Source organism: Hipposideros armiger, unplaced genomic scaffold (assembly GCF_001890085.2).
Source record: "Hipposideros armiger isolate ML-2016 unplaced genomic scaffold, ASM189008v1 scaffold_907, whole genome shotgun sequence".
NCBI lineage: Eukaryota > Metazoa > Chordata > Mammalia > Chiroptera > Hipposideridae > Hipposideros > Hipposideros armiger.
This window is the reverse complement of record NW_017732257.1, coordinates 427,744-449,586: the sequence shown is the minus strand read 5'-3', so window position 1 is coordinate 449,586 and position 21,843 is coordinate 427,744. Positions and strand designations below refer to the sequence as shown.

General features: G+C 38.8%; 1 protein-coding gene across 2 annotated transcripts in view; it reads left to right on the top strand.

Moving 5' to 3' along the window:
* Nucleotides 1–21,831, top strand: part of DEK (DEK proto-oncogene) — a 36,485-nt gene extending 14,654 nt beyond the window's left edge. For both annotated transcript variants that reach the window (XM_019630392.1, XM_019630390.1), the window contains exons 8-11: nucleotides 13,960–14,095; nucleotides 14,427–14,575; nucleotides 19,786–19,854; nucleotides 20,323–21,831. In XM_019630392.1, coding sequence (XP_019485937.1) covers nucleotides 13,960–14,095; nucleotides 14,427–14,575; nucleotides 19,786–19,854; nucleotides 20,323–20,334 — 366 coding nt within the window. In that variant the 3' untranslated portion in view covers nucleotides 20,335–21,831. The remainder of the gene's footprint in view (nucleotides 1–13,959; nucleotides 14,096–14,426; nucleotides 14,576–19,785; nucleotides 19,855–20,322) is intronic.
* Nucleotides 21,832–21,843: the final 12 nt, after the last annotated feature.

Genomic DNA, 21,843 nt, shown 5'->3' with positions numbered 1-21,843 from the left:
TTTGCACATCTTTGTACAATGTTGAAAATATTTAATTTCCAAAGTGAAACTTCAGGAAGGGGAGAGCTCCTGAAGCATTTAAAGGGTTAACTTGACCCTTTCCTTGATGGGTATCTTCAGTCAAATAGATGGTGAGTGGGTACAAGGAAATGATTTCCTATTATTAATAGTGTTTTGGTAGACTAACTTGGTTTTGGTGTCCCCTTCAGTGATCAAAACTTGGCTTTGTAATTTCGGTAATATAACTTGTCTTACTTAGGGACTTGATTAATGTGTTTGACATTTTGGGCCAAGATGATTCTTCATTGTGAGGGCTCTGCATTGTAGAATGTTCGCCCACTAGGTACCAGTAGCGCACCCCCCAAACTCCAGTTGTGAAAACCAAAATAACTCCAGACATTGCCAAATGTCCACTGGGAGCAAAATCACCTTCAGTTGAAACTACTGGATTAGAGGGTATAAAGATATAGTAAACTGATCTTATATGTGTATGTTTTGTATATTTTTGTCTTTAGGTATTTAAAATCCATGCTTGTTTTAATGTCAGATTTGATAAAGACTTCCGTAAAGCTAAGTGTGAAATGCTCCATAATTGAAAGACTATTACAGATATAGCAGGTGTTTAATAAATATCAATATATTTTTGGTGTAAAGGAAGATGAGTAATCTGAGCATGAAGGTTTTTATGGAATAGATTTTAAGGACATCTGAAAGGAAAACATGTTTGTTTATATGTGAATATGTAATAGTGGAAATTTTGCAATAATGGTATTCCTCATTTCAACAAATTTTTGGTTATCTACTCTGTATTCACTGTGTTTCCTAAAACCTATCTATCCATCTATTTATTTATTTTAAAGATTTTATTGGGGAATTGGGGAAGGGGGAACAGCCAAGTTGTCCTTCAATCTTAGTTGTGAAGGGCGCAGCTAGCTCAGCTTTCCAAGTCCAGTCTTCGCTAGCTGGCGGCCGCTCAGCTCAAAGTGCTGTGTTCAATCTTAGTTGCGGGTGGGTGTATCCCATACGGGAGTCGAACCGGCCACCTTGTTAGGAGCACGTGCTCTCACTAGCTGAGCCATTCTGCCACCTGTTGGCAGCTCAGCTCAGGCGCAGCTCACTGGCCCTGTGGGAACTGACCTGGCGACCTGTTGCTCAGAGCTCGCACTCTTAACCAACTGTGCCACTTGTCTGGCCCCTCCAAAAGCCTTTATAAAGGCAGAGTTAAAGTGTGAAAAGCTGTCATAGAATATAAACACCTGATTTTTTTCATAGAGGCAATATGATTACGAGCATGAGCTTTGGAAACTTTCTGGGTTTAAATCCCAGCCATACCACACTATATGACTTTGGGCAACGTACTTTTAACTCTTATCAGATTCCAGTCTGTAAAATGGGGATAATAATAGTACTAGCTTCAAAGGATTAAATTAAATGACTTTATTTAAAGCTCTTAGAGCAGTGTTTGGCACAAGTACTATATAATTATTAGCTGCTTTTGCTATTAGCTTTAGGGTGACCTTTTTTATCATGTAGGATTTCTGAATCCAGCCTTCCTATTAATAAACTGCAGGAAGATTGGATTTAGAAAGATTATTCATTTTCTTTTCAGATTATTGCCCCCTTTGTTCTAAGTGGAGTTATTTGAAATCTGTGAATATAAATGAACCCTGATTTATAACCATATTGGCTACTGGGTAATGACCACAAGTAAAACTCAAAGCCTTTCTTTCTACACTGCCATAAATGTGGATCTTTTGCTTGAAACCCAGGTCAAATGATAAAAATAATTGAGGAAAAAGACAAGCACAAATGCTTTTATGGACATCAAGTATATAAAGTTACATACTATAAAAGCTGTCCCATAATGCTTATTTTCTGCTTCCGTTTTTCTGCTTGGGCTGATACTGGCAGACTTCATAAAATACAATGCCAGCAAAATCTGGACTGAGAAATGATTTCCCCCCTTCCCCAAATCTCCCTCCAATAAGCATAGGTATTTCGTTCTTCATTTCAGACTTCCAAATTTAGGGCTATCCTCAAAAACTTTACTGCTGATTCCATTTCTATGAAAAGCTCTGATTGCCTTTGAAAGGTAAGTGTAAGCAGGAGGAAAAGTGTTTCTATGGTAACTTTGTTTTTCTTTATTCCTCCATTTTTTGAAGACTCAGTTAAGTGGAAACCTCGTTAGGGACATCATAAATGGAGGTACTTTTGTTTATTACCGTGAAAGAACCTCTTCTAAGAGGCCATAAAGAAGAGTTGTAGGTTGATTGGGAAAATGGTGGATTGCCTGTAGATGGAATTTTTTTGCAGATTTTTTTTTCACAGAAAATTACTAAGTTAATGATATTTATTCTGTTCATTTCTTGAAGTGAATTTTTCTTTCATAAATAAAGGACCTCTCCCCATTAAAATCAGCTTCTCGTTCTAGTTTAGGTTTTTGAAATAAATAACTGTGAAGATTAATTTACCTTTTCTTGTTTCCTCTAAATTGAGGGCTTTGGACTAAATAATCTATACCATATTGCTGAAGTCAGAAATCTTAAGTGAAAATCCAGTTCAAGTTATAGTTGGCCAGTTACTTGAGGTTGAATATTACCATTCACCAGCTAATTTTCATATTTAGCTGAGAAAAAGTAGGATACTTAATTTATAAATAGGTTTATTTCTTTTATATTTTTATTTTTTTTTAGCTGAGTCATCCTGCCACCTGTTGGCAGCTCAGCTGGGACTCGAACCGCTGTTCAGAGCTTGCACTCTTGAACGCGCTCTTAACCAACTGAGCCACTCTGTTGACCCTAATAAGTTTATTTTTTAAATGGAGAATTGAAATCCTGAAAAGCGAGTTAAAACAACTGGCAGATTTTTTTTTTTTTTTTAAGATTTTTATTGGGGAATTGGGGGAAGGGGAACAGACAAGTTGCTGTCGTTTGGTTCTTCAGTCTAGTTGTGGAGGATGTTGCTTCACTGGCCCAAGTTGGCACCATCATTGTGCTCTTCCCAGGCGAGGCACATCAGTTGTTGGCTTCTGGACGGCCGCTCACGGCGGCTGCTGGCCGCTCACGCTGGCTGCTGGCTACACACGGTAGCCCATGGCAACCCACTGCAGCAGGGGCTGCAGCCTACGCCGTTGCTGGTGACTCACGGCAGCCCAGCTCCAGGTTGAGCTGTTGTTCAGCATCTTAGCTGTAGAGGGCAGTGTCGCTGGCCCTCATATATGGGATCCGAACCGGGGCCCTCTGGCATCCCAAGCCAGTTCTTAACCAACGCGCCACTTGGCTGACCCTCACAACAGTTTTTAATTCTCTTTTTCTTTGGAATTATTGCAAATAACGTGTTCTTCCTGAGAGTGACTTGGATAGTAATTGTTTTAAAAACAGCTGTTTTAAACTTTATCATCTTGTCTCTTGGATATTTGCAGTAGAAGGAGAGCAATTTGGAACCAAGAAGAAACTGGTAGATGAAGTTTTTTTTAAATTAGAGAATAGAAAAATGACAAGTTTAGTTATTTTCTATCAACTTACATTGGAAATTAACTCTTTCCCATATTGAATTAGCATCTTTAGAGGAATTCTGCTAAAATGAACCAGTGAGATTAAATCTTGTTTTAGGCATGCCCTTCACAGATGACTTTAGACACCTAGAAATTAGTGGAGAGTACAGAGAAAAGAAATGAGAAGCAGTGCTTCCCAGGTTGGAGGAAACAAGTCTAATAATTTTTTAGACCCTTAAAACCATACTTCTTTTTTCTTTTTATCTAATACTTATGTAGTTTTTGTTCCCAGTGTTTTTATAACACTGTCTTATCTCTAGAAAAAAGTATAAAACTCTAATTTTACTAAGTGGAGAATTTACCTAAATGTTCTAATATGTATCAGGAATGTCTTCAGCTGTAAATACTTAAAAATCTTACTAATAATGTCCAAAACAGGAGTTCCGTTTACTTTCATGAGAAGAAGTCCATAGACAAGCAGTTCTGGGCCAATATAGTAACTCAAGAAAGGTATCCAGAACTTAGGTATTATCTCTCTTCCTGAGCCACCATCTTTATATGTGGCATTTAACCTCATGATCACAAAATGGTTGATTTACCGTAGGTATTGTATTCCTGTTCCAGATAGGAAAGAGCAAAGGGCTTCCTTCTAGTGATGTTTTTGGCCTTTTTTTCCCTGGAAGGGATGCCTTTTACAAGAGGCCTTCATGCATATTGCATCGGCCAGAGCTTTGCTGTGTGGCCACCTCTAGCTGAAAGGAAAACAGTGAGATCCAGGTGTTAGCTTCCTGCCTCCATAGGAGGAAGGCAAATACACAGTGGGATGTTGAGTAAGCCATTGTACAGTGTTTGCCAAATCAGAGAAACTTTCAGTTATGTTTTGGTAAACATACTTGGACCATTTGAAAAACTATTTGGTAGTGGTAGAAGAGTGAATGTGAAAGTTTTGTTAATCCGTAAAGATGTTCTAAAAAATAAGAATTACCCCCATTTCATAATTTGATCAGAGGGATTACAAAACCATATAAACTATTAAGCCTTTTGTTGGAAGGCAAAGTTGAATAATCACCATAATAAAATCTATTGACACTTAAACTTGTTTTCATAATCTTTTGTGAAATAAAATGAGACTTGCACATTCTTTACTCTTGGCATTCCTGAATTTTCTCAGCCAAGTTCTAAGGATAGTGTATTTTAAGCTAATTTTTATTTTCATCTGTTCACCCAGTACAACCTTTCTGCTGTGAGGACAGGATTCTGGCTCTGTGACAGGCGTCTTTTTTGGAGACCCTCCTTCAAAGAGCCCTGCTGCCTATAAAAAGATTGGTAAGCCTTCTCTCCCAAGATTTTTTTTTTTTGCCTTCCTTCAAAAAGTGCTTGTGTCATTCCTCTGGTTTTATACCTTCACGGTTATCAAGAGACACGGAAAATCCCCTTCAAATTTAAAAAATTTATATTATTAATCCTTAAAAATTTAGATTACAGCACATTGCACTATCTAAAATTAATGGCAGCTGTCAGTTTTTATCTGTTTTTCTTCAAGCACATGAAAAATAACCTACGATACTGGATGGTCCTGATTGAACCACTCACAGTATATTCAAAAATAGCAAGCCAGAATCTTAAAAATAAATCCATGACAATTTGGAAACTAGCCCTTTCTTTATTCCTTTTTTTTTTTTTAACTTGTTAACTTAATTTTTTTCCCGTACATTTTGTTAAAAGAATGAAGTTTTGGCTCCTATTTGATTAAATAACAAAGGTGTTAACTATCATGTATACCTCCAACATTTTTCCTTTCTGATGTTACATTATATCATGTGTTGATATAATTACTGACATTTTCAGAAATATTTTAAAAGACACTTAAAATAGGGGACCAGTACTTGGTTTCTAATATCACTTTTTGAGTGCTCAATTCAGTAAATTGGTGGTATGCTAAATGCTGTTGGAATAACAAGGTATTTTCTACTCAAAATACCATTTGCGTGACACTTAATATAGAATTTCAAAAAAGAGAATCTGTCTATCTGTAGATGAGGGAAAGCTTTGGGGAGAAATGGAAGAAGTGCCAATTGCAGTTGACCTTGGAAATAGGAAAATTAAACATGTGAACAAAGATGGGAAGCAGGAAAGTACAGGGTAACTTTGACAAACACGCCTGCTTCTCGTTAGGTTGTGTGTCTAGAAGTAAAGCAATGAGAGAGGAAGCTAGAATAATGTACATTGAATATAGACTCAGAAACGATGAGGTTGGCTGGGTATTGTTGTGTGAATAATAAAACCTTTGGGGATAGATTCATCGTTCACATTCATTCAAAATTATTGTCTTATTCCACCTGAGCATTTTGCTATGTGGGGAAAAAAAGACATGGCCTCTGCCTTCCAGGAACTGATAGTCTACCTGGAGAGAAGTACCACATGTTTGTTTTTTGGGGTTTTTTTTCAAAGGATTTTATTGGGGAATTGGGGGAGGGAACAGACAAGTTGTTGTCCTTTCTGTTCTTCAGTCTAGGTGTAGAGAACGTTGCTTCACTGGACCACATTGGCACCATCATTGCGCTCTACTCCGGGCAGGCAGATCAGTCGCCGGCTTCTGGACGGCTGCTCACGGCGGCTGCTGGCCGCTCACGCTGGCTGCTGGCTACACACGGTAGCCCATGGCAACCCACTGCAGCAGGGGCTGCAGCCTACGCCGTCGCCGGTGACTCACGGCAGCCCAGCTCCAGGTTGTCCCAGCTCCATTGTTCACCATCTTAGCTGTAGAGGGTAGTGTCACTGGCCCTCATATGTGGGATCCGAACCGGGGCCCTCTGGTGTCCCAAGCCAGCTGTTAACCAACGCACCACTCAGCTGGCCCACCACATGTTCATTAAGCACTTATTGGTACACAGAAGGAGGAGAAACTATTGAGTCATGTACTTTCAGGTCTTGCATCTTGTTTAGCCACGAGAGAGTAGTGTATCTCATTTTTGTACTTTGAGAATATAATACATAATGATTTTTTTAAATGTGTTTTTTGAAAATAATTTTTAATTTCAAAAATGTGTTTACTATTCCAGAGTTTTTAAATTCATGTAATTTTGTGTTCAGAATTCTCTATGTAGATTTAGATCCAAATTTGATTTTAAGCAATAGCTTTAGGAAAGTTAGTATGAGTATAAACCTACTTCTGCTTATAAAACCTTAAAGCTAAAAGTTATTGACATAAACTTTATAACTTGGAAAACTATCGCATTGATTGCTTTATCTGGTTACTGTCTTTTCCTTATATATCTCCAGTAATTCATAACCTGGACCATGAGTTGGCAAACTATGGCCTGTATACCAGATTTAGCCTGTGGCCTATTTTTGTATAACCTGCAAGCTGGAAATGATTTTTCCGTTTTAAAAACATTTGTAGGACCGGCCGAGTGGCGCGATTGTTAAGAGCTGTCTTGGGATGCCAGAGGGCCCCAGTTCGGATCCCACATAAGAGGGCCAGCGACACTGCCCTCCACAGCTAAGATGCTGAACAACAGCTCAACCTGTAGCTGGGCTGCTGTGAGTCACTGGTGACGGCGTAGGCTGCAGCCCCTGCTGCAGTGGGTTGCCATGGGCTACCGTGTGTAGCCAGCAGCCAGCATGAGCGGCCGTCCAGAAGCCGGCGACTGATCTGCCTCGCCCAGGAAGAGTGCAATGATGGTGCTAACTTGGGCCAGTGAAGCAACGTCCTCCACACCTAGACAAGAACAAAAGGACAGCAACTTGTCTGTTCCCCTTCCCCCAATTCCCAAGCACTGTTCCCATCCCCCCAATTCCCCAATTTAAAAAAAACTTAAAAAAAAATTTGTAGAAAACAAAAAAATGAAGAACGTGCAATAACGACCACATATAGCCAGCAAATCCTAAAATATCTACTCTCTGGCAATTAAAAAAAAAATTTTATTGGGGAACAGTGTGTTGTTTTTCCCAGGACCCACCTGCTCCAAGTCAAGTTGTTGTCCTTCAATCTTAGTTGCGGAGGGAGCAGCTCAGCTCCAAGTCCAGTCACCGTTTTCAATCTTTTGTGGAGGGGTGCAGCCCACCATCCCATGGGGAGTTGAACCGACAACCTTGTTAAGAGCATGTGCTCTAACCAGCTGAGCCACCTGCCCGCCCCTACTGTCTGGCAATTTATAGAAAAAGCTTGGTGACAGATCTAGACTATAAATTTCTCTCTCATCTTATGTGGTTTGTAGCTAGATGAGTCAGCTGTGGGGCTTTTAAAAAAGTATATAGATGCCAAAGCCCCGCCCTTGATATGATCTGTTGGGTTGTTGGAAAAGTCATGACATTTATTCTATGTTCCTCGTTGCAAAAATGCGTCATGACTTTTCCAACAACACAATAATAGTCTTTTTTTTTCTCTTAAATGTACAATCAATATATATTGGTAAATTGTGCCAGAAGGCAATGATATTAAAAATTAAAAAGTTTGGCGAATTGCTTTAAATAGGAAAATCGTCATCTTGGAAAGCAGAGTGATTCTAATGAAATAGAACCTTGGGGTTGGACTAGATCTTTAAAGGTTATGTAGCCTCCAAGGATCTTTTCCCATCCCAATTTTCCAAATAATTACTTGGAACTAAGTGCCAGTTCTAAGCTTTGTCCTGAAAGATCAGGAAACAAATAAGACAGGACTGCTACCCTTATGCAGTTCAATTTAGTTGCTAGGAGGGGAGAGGTCAAAAATAGGAGAAAAAAGTACAGTAGAACATAGCTAAAAAGAGGTGTGGACAAGGTAATGTAGAAGCTCAGAAGATGAGTATTTACCTCTTTCTAGGGCAAGTGGGGAGCGAAGGTCCAGGCAGGGAAACTTCTCAGGAGGTAACCATTTGATCTAAACCTTGAAGGATAAACAGGAGAGGTTGGCATAGCAAAAGAAATGTGTTCGCAGAAAACTATTTATACAAAGTTGGATTATATCAATTTTAACTTGAATAACTTTTTTTGTTTTGTTTTTAAAGATTTTATTGGGGAATTGGGGGAGGGGAACAGACAAGTTGCTGTCCTTTTGTTCTCCAGTCTAGTTTTGGAGGACATCGCTTCACTGGCCCACATTGGTATTATCATTCATTGCGCTCTTTCCGGGAGAGGCAGTTGCTCACTGGCCATTGGATGGCCGCTCATGGCAGCTCACGGCAGCTCGCGAAAGCACATGCCAGCTGCTGGCCAGTCCCACTGCAGCCTACGCCGTCGCCGTCGACTCACGGTAGCCCATCTCCAGGTTGAGCTGTTCACCATCTTAGCTGTAGAGGGTGCGGCGTCACTGGCCCTCATATGTGGGATCTGAACCGGGACCCTGCTGTTCAGAGCTTGCACTCCCAAACCAACTCTTAACCAGCCACTCGGCAGGCCCTAAAAACTTTTTTAAAGAAAGGATTCTGGAGCCCGTTACAGAGTTTGGGGGAAAACTCAAAGACATCCCTAATACAGAGTTTGGTTGTCCTTTGTTGCTATTCTGTATTCTCTGCCAACATTTTTTTATTTTTTTGCTACCAGTGCTAACATTTGTATATAATGGAAAAAGAGCTAAGTTTAACAATATAATAAATAGGTTCTGAATCACTGGCTTATTACTATAATTTATGTAGTTCAGTAGTTTCAACTCTGGCTTAAAGAAATATGTAGGTGGGGTAGTCATTTCTATAAGAAACTAATATAGTAGGAAGCACACTGTATTTAATCGAAGTTCTTGGTTATTAAGCTATAAAGCATTGGCTCAACTACTCAAGATACGTTATTTATGAGAAGTAATTGTTTCTTTTTATCTTTCAGGAGTTTTGTTTGTTTCTGTTTTGTGTTTTTTTGTTTTGTTTTGTGTTTTAGTTTATGTAAGATAGTAGATGTGAAAGCCGTGCTATACAAATGCATTTTTTCCTCTTAATTACATTTTTAACCACATCCTGAGTAGAGGTAAACCAAAACCTACAAATGATACAGAAGTGGACATACCAAGAAATATTTAAGTGGCTACTTTATGCCAAACACTCTTGTAGTTGTTAGGGACAGATAGAGCTAAATAAGATAGGTGTCTGTTCTTGAGAAGATTGTCAAATATGCCCTTAGGAAACTTACAGTGTAGTGGGAAAACAGACGTGTAAATAACTATAGTTTAATAAATGTCCATACATTAAATGTTTAGTTTCTCTGCTGCTGTATATGTATTTATACATTTGATGCTCAAAAATTTCTAGATGTGACCATAGTTCATCAAATCTACAATGACTATTTTAATGTAAACTAAAATGTACCCCAATATCAGAGGAATTGAAAATGTGCGGGAAAAGGTGTTAAATACGGCAAAGTCTGGTATTATTACCTCTTTTTTTACCGATGAGGAAGCAAGCATAGGGAAGGCATTTGTCTGAGAATGCAGAAGTAGTCCGTGGCGGAATCAGGACTTGAACAAGGAAATTTGGCTCTAAGCCTGTGTTCTTATTCACTGACTCACAGTACCTTCCATAAAGTAGGGATAAATGAATTGTAGGACACATCCTGTGGGACTGTAGGTTAATCAGATTGATAGTATGAAAGATTTAGAGAAGGTATGATTTTTGTAAGTAGAGGAGGAGGAATAAAAGTAATGAAGATTTGAAAGTTCATGTAAGATTTGAGTGGGCATGGTTTAACTTGCCTTCTCAGCTCTCCCAGGGCCACTATCCATTACCTCCAAATAGCATATAACCCATATTTGCCTTATCTGCCAAACATTCTCCATAGTTACCTATTCCTCCTATACCTAATTTATGTTTAGAGCAGCTAATAATGATTTTTTTAATACCAGCAAAACCAAAACACAAGATGTGGGTTAATCAGTTATCTGATTGCCTCTGCTCAAGATGAAATCCCTAGGTGTATGTTTCTACAGTTTAGTTATTTTACTCTGCAGGTTTTGCTATTTCCCCATGACAATATCTATCTGTTTAACAAAGATGCTTGGCTGAATTCCTGCCTTTAACTTGTCAAAGAATAATTTATAAATAAAATTCAGTGTAAATAACATAATTTGTTATTACAGGGATTTAGATGTTTGTGGGTCCAGTCTTATCTACCAGACTGTAATGAAATAAACATGATGTATTCTGGCTAATTAACACAGGTGTCATTGAGTTTGTCTTAACTGCTTTTATTCTATGTGTCTATTCCAAATAGCTGCCTTGCTTTTAAAGAAAACTTAAAACTTCAAGTTATCAGAGGAAATTATATTTGCATACTGAAAGAATTTCTTAACAAAAGAAATAGTAATGATAGCTAATATTGTTTTCTATGTGCTGGGCAGCATTAAAAGTACTTTTGTGTATTAATGCATTTACTCCCCATAAAACCATAATTACTATTATTTACTTCATTTTGTAAATAAGAAAACTAGGACCCAAAGATGTGCTAGGCTAGAATTTGAAACCAGACAACTTGTCTCCAAAGCCCACACTCTTACCCATTATGCTGCATCTCTATAGTGCTTGTAACAATATGTTTGCAGTATTTTTGTTAATAGATATAGGCTAATTGTCCATTTAAAAACTGTAGAACACTGCCCCTTCTAGATGGTGATGTTAAATATAGAAAGAAGCACAGTTTTAATTCTTTGTGTTTGTATAACAGTAACATTTTATGGAGGTGGCTTGATTATCCTTTATTTATGACTGCAAATTTCAAACTATTACTACTCCCAGTTGGGAGGTTTTAAAATTGTGCCATAATATGTATGCCTTTAAATATTTTAATGACAGCCTTATACTCGGGCCTTTTAAGTTAAAAAAAAGAAAAAGGCGGGCCGGTCAAGTGGCATATTGGTTAGGAGTTGGCTTGGGATGCCAGCTCTGAGCAGCAGGACCCCAGTTCTGATCCCACATATGAGGGCCAGTGATGCTGTGCCCTCTACAGCTAAGATGGTGAATAACAGCTTGACCTGGAGCTGGGCTGCCGTGAGTCACCGGCAATGGCGTAGGCTACAGTGGGGCTGGCCGGCACTGGGCATGAGCCACCTTGAGCGGCTGTCCAATGGCCAGTGAGCGACTGCCTCACCCCGGAAGCGCACAATGATAATACCAACATGGGCCAGTGAAGAGATATCCTCCACAACTAGACTGAAGAACAAAAGGATAGCAACTTGTCTGTTCCCCTTCCCCAATTCCCCAACACTGTTCCCCTCCCCCAATTGCCCAATAAAATCTTTAAAAAAAGAAAAAGAAAAAGACTCTGGAAGCATTTTAATTATCTATCTAATTTGATTGGGGAGCGAGTAATGTTTATAAGTAACATTTTTGTTATCCCTTGCTTACCCTCTCCAACCCTTTCTGTAATGACTTAGTTTCCTGTAAAATATTTGAATGTCTTACAGGTCCAGATTTGACTAAAGAGTGATATATAATAGTGATTATTTTATTCTGTGTATTAAGTACATCAACAGAACATGAATTTTTAATATTCCCTTTCTAGTGTGGTGCTTATGAATTAGGTGTATGCCTAATAAACTTAAAACTTAGTCACAGAAAACTGATGAACCGTTGATACTTTCCAGCAACCCCCCACTATCTGGAACACCTCCAAGAAATAAGTAAAAATGGCTCTTAAATAGCAAAACTCCATAGGTAAAGTTCATATACTTTGCTTTTAGAAGCATGTCAGCCCCTTAACACCCCTCAAATGCAATTTTTCATAGCAGGTTAAACTAGGTAAGTTAGCTAGTTCCCAGCGAACAGTGTATTATTGAGTATTGAGGTAGCGCAGGATGATATTAAGCTTGTGTAAATCTGAGTATGTACAGTGAAGGCAGTGTAACAAGAGGAAAGACAGACACTGAAATCCAATGAACTGCACTTAGAAATAGCCTGAGCCCACTTAACTTTTTGAACAGCTTGGTCTGTACACTGATTTTTCTCAAGGAATAATTTGACACAGTATCCTTTAAAAAATGGTTGAATTATGATGATAATCAGAAATTGAATGTAAAACATTAGGAGAAACAGTCTATGAAAAGTGAATTCGCAACAAATAGTTCTCTCAGTTCACCTGCACTTTCAAGTGTGTACTTCCATTTTCAATAAATCACTGGCTTTTCTGGAAAAAAAAATGGATTTGCAGTATTTTTGGTGTATAAAGGTGAGATTTTTAAGTCATTTTGGGATATTTGATTATTAGGGTGCATTTACCTTTGTAAATGTTAATTAAATGAAGAATTAATATTTTCTAATTTCATAGACTCTAGTTGAGACAAAGTAACTATGCACTAATTTTGTTGTTTAATCTATCCACATGTTGTTTGCTTTTGTCTTACCAGCTATGAGTTAGTATTTCAGAGAACAGGTTCTGGAGTCTGATCTGTTTGAATCTCAGTTTATTTTATTATTTGACTGGACAAAAAATAACCTCTCTGAGCCTTAGTTTCCTCATATGTTCATAAATAGTTATTGAGCAACTACTGTGCACTATACATTGTTTTAGGAGTGAGAGATAAATCAGTGAACACAAAGGTCAAAAAAATCCCTTAGGGAATTTACCTACTAGGTATAAGGGACTGACAGTAAATAACAGAATATTAATAGTACCTATATTAAGAGTTTTTCAAGATAAGTGCGGTAATGCATATAACGTTTTTTTTGGTTTTTGTTTTTTGTTTTTTTAGCTGAGCCATACCGCTCAGCTCGGGCCAGGATTCGAACCGCTATTGCTCAGAGCTTGCACTCTTGAGCGAGCTCTTTAACCAACTGAACCACTCGGCCGGCCCCATATACCGCTTTCTATCTAATCGTGTGGAATAAATGCGGGTATCTACTATTTTTTTTTTAGATTTTTTTGGGGGGGGAATTTTTGGGGATGGGAACAGTGCTGGGGAATTGGGGGAAGGGGAACAGACAAGTTGCTGTTGTTTTGTTCTTCAGTCTAGTTGTGGAGGACGTTGCTTCACTGGCCCAAGTTGGCACCATCATTGTGCTCTTCCCAGGCGAGGCACATCAGTTGTTGGCTTCTGGACGGCCGCTCACGGCGGCTGCTGGCCGCTCATGCTGGCTGCTGGCCACACACGGTAGCCCATGGCAACCCACTGCCACAGGGGCTGCAGCCTACGCCGTTGCCAGCGACTCATAGCAGCCCATGCTCCAGGTCGAGCTGTTGTTCAGCATCTTAGCTGTGGAAGGCAGTGTCACTGGCCCTCATATGTGGGATCTGAACCGGGGCCTCTGGCGTCCCAAGCCAGTTCTTAACCATCGCGCCACTCAGCCGGCCCGCTGAGTGTTTGATTCTTGATTACACATGACTAATCTTGTGTTGGCATAAAATTCTTGAGCATATTAGTCATCTCAAAAATTGATAATTAGTAGTACTTTTTTATTAGTGATATTGAATACATTAATTTTCTCTAATATTGTTGAGGGTTGTAGAGGGAGGAGTAGAGATGGCTGTTAATCTCATCAGTGTATGTACTTTGCTTTCCTTTACAACAGCCACCCAAAAAGACATCTAAAAGAGAGAAACCTAAACAGAAAGCCACTTCTAAAAGTAAAAAATCTGTGAAGAGTGCTAATGTGAAGAAAGCAGATAGCAGCACCACCAAGAAGAACCAAAACAGCTCAAAAAAAGGTATGTTGAAAATTACACATTTTCAGCAATTTAAAGATATAACTTAGATGCTGTAAGTTTTTAAGTGTATAGAAAATAGGTAAACTGCAAAGAACATTGGAAGTAAAATAATATACTAGTTTTTCATGGTTTATATTTTCCAAAACTGACAAAAATTCAATGTATATTTTATAGGTAATTTATGGTGGTGATCTATATTTTTTTTATCTACTACCCCTTTGAGAATCTGATGAATGCTTATAGAATTTTTCCCCATCTGTCTTGAATGCTAATTTACTTGCTATGTAAGAAAAATTTTATTCTCATGTAACGAAATAAATCTTACTTCTAGAAAGTGAATCTGAGGATAGTTCAGATGATGAACCTTTAATTAAAAAATTGAAGAAACCTCCTACAGATGAAGAGTTAAAGGAAACAGTAAAGAAGTTATTGGCCAGTGCTAACTTGGAGGAAGTTACAATGAAGCAGATTTGTAAAAAGGTAATTGGACAGATGCTTAGTTCCTTTTGCTTTTTTTTTTGCTTTTTTAATTTCTTAGCTTTTATTGTAAGAATACAGTATATGATACATATAACGTAGAAAATATGTTAATCAACTGCTTATGTTATCGGTAAGGCTTCTAGTCAACAGGTTATTAAGTTTTCCAAGAAGCAAGTTATTTTTTACTCTGGTGGTGGTGGTAGTGGGGGCAGGGGACGCGTCCCTAATCCACAAGTTGTTCAAGGGTCTCCTTTTGCTTTTATTTGAAAATTTTTTTCACCCATCCCTCAAGTTGAAACCAGGTTCTCTTTTTTATTTAACTTTTTTTTAGCATTTTTATTGGGGTATTGGGGAAAGGAACAGTGTTGGGGAATTGGGGAAGGGGAACATTGTTTATTTCTAGGACTCATCAGGTCCAAGTCAAGTTTTTGTCCTTCAGTCTTAGTTGTGGAGGCCACAAGCTCAGCTCCAAGTCCAGTCGCCGCTTTTGATCTTAGCTGAGGGTGGGAGTAGTCCACCATCCTATGTGGGAGTCGAACCAGCAACCTTGTTGCCCACTGAGCCATCCAGCCGCCCGTCGGCAGCTCGCAGCTGCTCAGCTCAAGGTGCTGTGTTCAATCTTAGTTGCAGGTGGGCACATTTCACCATCCCATGCAGGAGTCGAACTGGCAACCTTACTGCTAAGAGCACGCGCTCTCACCATCTCAGTGGCAGCTCAGCTCAGGCGCAGTTCACTGGCCAATGTGGGAATCGAACCGGCGACCCTGTTGCTCAGGGCTCACACTCCCCGAAGCTAGATTCTTATATGCATTCATTCTTTGAATACATACATGTTTACTGAGCTACTATATGCCAAGTACTCTTACAGGTACTGAGATAGCCATATTAAATAAAATAGTCAAAGTATCTGCCCTTTGGAGCTATTTCATAAATAACATTAAATGTATACAGTGAGTAAAGTGACACATGCGAAACTACATAGGAAACTTTCTTTGCCTGATCTAGAAACTGGTTTTATTGATGCATCTTTAGATTGTGTTAGTTTAAAAAAGCAGAATCTCATGGACCACCTCATTTTTGGTGTTACTACAATAAACGAGATGTTATAGATTAGGTTCTTAGCTCAAACTTTCGTGAAGTTCTAATACTTCTCAGGAAATAAAATGATCTAGTCTTGAATATGATTCCTTAAGAGATTCCATACCCTACATCAGTATTGGGAGATTTTAGAATCTAGTTTCTTATGGTAAAATAAATTTAAAATTTGAAATGTACCAAAGGTAAGATATTCTATGCTTTTTAAAGACATTAATTATTGTTTTATTTATTCATTCAGCACTCACTGAGCCTCTACTACATTTCAGGTCCTGGGATAGATGTTAGAGGTAGAGCTGGAGAAGCCATTACTGGACTTTAGGGGGCTTACAGTCCAGTGGGATTGAAAGAGACAACTGTTCTAATAATTAGAGTACAATATGTGAGGGCAACAGAGTGTAGTAGAGGGAAGGCCAGAAGTGGTGCTATGAAAACCGAGAGAGGAGACATTTTCAAGGGTTAGTGCCAATTAAGAAAAGGTAATCAACTTAACATGGGACAATGGCTATGGAAAGGCAGTTAGTGCACAGAAAACAAATTAATGACCTGTAAACAGGTGAAAACATACTTAAAAATCCTACTAATGAGGAAGATAGAAATTAAATAGGATAGTTTTGCTTAGTAGCTATACAAAATCTTTATAAAGAATAACTTTGGGCCGGCCGAGTGGCACATTGGTTAAGAGCTGGCTTGGGACGCCAGCTCTGAGCAACAGGGCCCTGGTTTGGATCCCACATGAGGGCTAGTGATGCTGCGCCCTCTACAGCTAAGATGGTGAACAACAGTTGGAGCTGGGCTGCCTGAGTCGCCGGCGATGGCGTAGGCTGCAGCCCCTGTTGCAGTGGGCTGCCGTAAGCTACCGTGTGTGGCCGGCAGCCAGTGTGAGTGGCTGGCAGCTGCTGTGAGCGGCCATCCAGAAGCTGGCGACTGATCTGCCTCGCCCGGGAAGAGTGCAATGATGGTGCCAACTTGGGCCAGTGAAGCAACGTCCTCCACAACTAGACTGAAGAACAAAAGGACAGCAACTTGTCTGTTCCCCTTCTCCCAATTACCCAACACTGTTCTCCTCCCCCAATTCCCCAATAAAATCTTAAAAAAATAAGAAATAACGGTTTTCATAGTTGGCAAGGATATAGGGAAACATTCTCATGCTTTATATTATAATAGCTTTGGAGAACAATTCGGTAATATCTTAGAATTTAGATTGCAAATACCTTTAACCTAGTAATTCCAGTTCTAGGTCTCTATCTTAAAGACATAGTTACATCTGCACAAAATGATTTACAGTAATGTTTAGCATGTCTGTAATATTGAAAAACCTAAATGGCCAATAGGGAAGTCGTTAAACTGTTAAATCCATATTTTTGGAATATTATGTAGCAGTTCAAAAGAACATGGAAAAACCTTCCAGGTTTTGTCAAAAATTTATAACATATAGACTACTACCCCATTTATGTAAATATAGAAAAACTATTGCTGTTGATACATTTATACATTTGTGCATAAACTCTTTTTTTAAGGTCTGGAGGAATATACAGCAAACTGGTAACTGGTTTCCTCTGAGGGAGAGGGCAGAATGGAGGGGAAATAGAAAGGAGACTAGTTCTGTCCCTTTGAATGGTTTTGTGAATACATTTATATAATTTTAAAAAGGAATTATTAATGTGGAGAGATCAGGTGAGGAGCACTTAAGGGATTTTTTGGACTCTGCAATTAGGATAATTGTTCACATGTGAGCCATTTTGAGGGGCAGTAAACGCAAGGATTATTTACCCTTGGATTGAGAATTAATAGTGAGGACAGTGAATGAATTAAAACTTCTCTTTGAAGTAGTTTTGCTTTTATTTATTTAAAGATTTTATTGGGGAATTGGGGGATGGGAATAGTGCTGGGGAATCGGGGGAAGGGGAACAGATAAGTTGCTGTCCTTTTGTTCTTCAGTCTAGTTGTGGAGGACGTTGCTTCACTGGCCCCTGTTGGTATCATCATTGCGCTCTTCCCGGGTGATGCAGATCAGTCGCCGGCCTCTGGACGGCTGCTCACGGCGGCTCTTGGAAGCTCACACGGGCTGCGGCTGCTCACGCTGGCTGCTAGCCACACGGTAGCTTATGGCAGCCCAGTGCAGCCTACGCCATTGCCGGCGACTCATGCAGCCCAGCTCTAGGTCGAGCTGTTGTTCACCATCTTAGCTGTAGAGGGCAGTGTCACTGGCCCATGTGGGATCTGAACCGGGGCCCTTGTGCTCAGAGCTGGCGTCCCAAGCCAGCTCTTAACTTGAACGCGCCACTCGGCAGTTTTGCTTTTCGAAGAGAAATAATAGATGCGGGGTGGATCCAAACTGATACCAAATTTTTAAGGTCAGGGAGAGAAAGTGCAAGCATGTGTTAGGCTAAGGGACAGTGCTGGGAAAGAAGTAAAAGCTGAAGATCCAGGAGGACTGAGGGATGGGTTTCTGCAGAGGTAAAGGAAAGGGGGAATATTGATGCATCCAGTTACAAATAAACTAGTGGGAAAGAGGTATGTCAGAAAGTTGAAGGAATTCTTAATAATGGATTCCTGGCTGAGAGCAGGACTGTGGGACACTTGAGAAAAGGGATGAAAATGCCACTGACAGGAGATACTTGGAATTGCTAGGGAGGCTTTGGCATTGAATATCTTCAACTTAAAAGGGACCAGTTTTTTCCAAGTTGTTACATTTTCCCATAGCAACCTTTCCTCTGGACTTAACTGTAGAAAAGCTGGTAGTTAGACCAGTTCCTGTTTGGAGTTTCGTAGAGAACAGGAGGCAAACAATTAGAGTCAGTGTAAATGACTGACTACATTTGTAGGGGTTGGCAAACTGCAGCCTGTGGGCCAGATCCATCTTACCACCTGTTTTTGTACATAATTTTTATTTTTGTTTAGTTTTGTTTTTTATTTTTTTTTAATTGGGGAATTGGGGGATGGGAACAGCGCTGGGGAATTGGGTAGGGGAGCAGACAAGTTGCTGTCCTTTTGTTCTTCAGTCTAGTTGTGGAGGACATCGTTTCATTGGCCCAAGTTGGCACCATCATTGCGCTCTTCCCAGGGCGAGGAAGATCAGTCGCCGACTTCTGGACAGCTGCTCATGGCGGCTGCTGGCCTCACGCTGGCTGCTGGCTACACACCGTAGCCCATGGCAACCCACTGCAGCCCATGGCAACCCACTGCAGCAGGGGCTGCAGCCTATGCCGTCGCCGGCAACTCCCGGCAGCCCAGCTCCAGGTTGAGCTGTTGTTTAGCATAGCTGTAGAGGGCAGTGTCACTAGCCCTCATGTGTGGGATCTGAACCAGGGACCTCTAGTGTCCCAAGCCAGTTCTTAACCAACGCTCCACTCGGCCGGCCCTGTACATAATTTTTAATGTAACACAGCCATACCCAATCAGTTAAGTATTGTCTGTGGTAGGTGTCATGCTACAGTTGCACAATTCAGTAGTTTTAACAGAAACGGTCCCTAGAAAAGCTTAAACCATTTACTAATGTGTCTGCCAGAAAAAGTTTGCTAACCTTGAACTACACTGCAGGAGGCAAGCCAGCAGGGTGCATATGGTGTCAGGACTAGAAATGTTTATGAAACAGGCAGCAGGACAAAAGAGGGAAATTCAGAGTAAGATTTTAGGAGTAGAGGACTCCTGAGGCCACTTGGATCTCAGTGATTCAACTTTGGGGAGGAGATTGAGCAAGCAGTGGAGGCTGAAATTCATTAGAGTTCAAGTTGAGGAATCATAAGTAGTGTTGGATGATGTAAAAAAAATAAGAGGAAAGCTCTAAAAAATACCTGACAGATAACAAAGAACTTAGTTCATTTACCTAAGATCTTTTAGATGTTTTCTTCACCCATGCTTATTGTTAATTCAGCTGATATTCCCTGTTTAAAACACTGAGGATGTTTGCATGCTAGTTTATTCTCTGCTCTATATACTACTCATTAAACTATTAAACTACTCATTTGCAATAGAATTCTCTGGTGAACCAGAGCACTGTTAGAACATACATGCAGCTATTTGTACTTACATGCATTTCTTTTTCAACCAAGGATAAATTACTACTTGATTTTTAAATCTACTTTTAACGTTGTTTTTCCTTTTAACTACAGGTATATGAAAATTATCCCGCTTATGACTTAACTGAAAGAAAGGGTTTCATAAAAACGACTGTTAAAGAGGTAAATATATCCATCCACCTTTTCCAATTTTGATCATTTTTAACAGACAAAAGAAATGTATATCAGATACTGAATATTTTCAAAATATATGACTAAATATCGCATTTGAGCCTCCGTTTTCCTCAAAATAGATGGGAAAAGATACTTCTTTTCATTCCCATTTTAGGGCTTAAAAATAAAGCCTAAAAAAAAACATTAGTGACAAAAAGACCTCAGATGAAGAGATGTGGGTTCACAGTCTGCATGGGTAGCTGAGCATCTCAGAGGCGCTCACATAACTACTTCAGCACATTTTTCTGTCCACCAAAGGCAGGAGAAAATCAACAGTAGCTATCGTTTATATCGATTCCAGCTGATTTCCCAAGGTCTTAGTAGTAAAATAAAGTTTAAAATTAAAGTCTTATGACTTATGTGTACCTAATATTGTTATGTTGGGTATGGGAAAATAATGTTTTTCTTTCATTACAGCTAATTTCTTGAGATAGAGGACAGAGACCAATGACTTGTTCCATGGATTTAAAGATCTGTTTTATACCAGCAGAGAATGTATTTCTTTTTCTAAATCCTTGCAAACATTGTTGATAGAACTTACTGCTGACTTTTTTATCTTGAGTGTTAACATTAATTTGAGTTTGCCATTTTAAATTGCATTTCTATGCAATTTTTAGTTTAAAATTTTGCATGGCAGTAATTGTTCCTTGCTTTTATAGTTGTATTTTGTACATTTTGGATTTCTTTATATAAGATCATATTCTTGAACTGTTGTAGCTTTTAGTGCACTTAATAGCTTAAGACATACTTTTAATCAAGTAGAACAAACTATTGTGACTGGCATTTATACATTCAGAGACTATTGCAGTATTTAGTATATGAAATATTTTGAATACACATCTCTGTCAGTGTAAAAACTCAGTGACTGTGTGTTCATCGTATTAAGAATATACAAGCTTCAGCTGTCCAGATGACTAAATTGGAACTTTTTTCCTGCATGTGTATATGTCAAATTGTCAGCATGACAAAGTGACAGATGTTATTTTTGTATTTTTTAAAAAAAAATTTGTTGTATATAGTTTTTTTATTTCCTTTGTGCAGATCAATTTTTAAACTCATAAGTAGGTATCTTACAGTTATAAACTATGAAGTGTCAGTGTTCACCCAGATGGTATCATGGAGCAGTGAAAGTCAGAATTCAGTGAAAACACTGAAGGAACAGGTAGTTCTCTGCTTTGCCTTGAAAGTGTCATCAATTTATAGTTTTAGTGTTAACTCTGTAACAGTGTCTTATAGATACATTTTATATTAAGGATAGACTAAAATCAATACATCAAAACTTCAGAAATTTGCAGAAGAGTGGGATTATGTACAAGCACATTTGGCTTATAATAAATGACTGATTTTTATTAACTGCTTTTGCCCATATAGAATGCTAATATTTACAGGGAACCTGGCCACCTTTACAATTATGACAGAAAGTACCAGGAGCAATGTCAGAAGATAATGTGTAGGCAATAGTGGGTATCTCTGACAAAGTATTTCTCAAAAGTGATAATAGATTTATTAAGTTAAAGAAATTTAATGTATTTGTGGAATTAGAGCTACTGGGTTTTAAATTTTGGCCAATCAGGATTTTAGGTGATCAACATATGGACCACCCCTGAATGAGACTAATTTCTTTTAAATTGACTATCTTAATCAATTTTATTAAATAATTAAGAATTTTAAAGTAAAACATGCTGCTTATGAGAATTAGGCCTTTGATAAACCAGTAGAATGTTTAAAATAAAAATCTTTGCATCATAGAACAGAAATATGTTGACTGTTAACAGATATTTTCAGTTTTGACTTGTTTCTTGATAAAGTTGTTAAGACATTAGAGAATACAAATGAATAAGCTAAATGAGACCTAAGAATTGGCCTTTGATTATAAATATTTAATTTGTTCCTATAAACCTTGTCAATAAAAATAATAAATCAGTGCTCTGGCCTCTT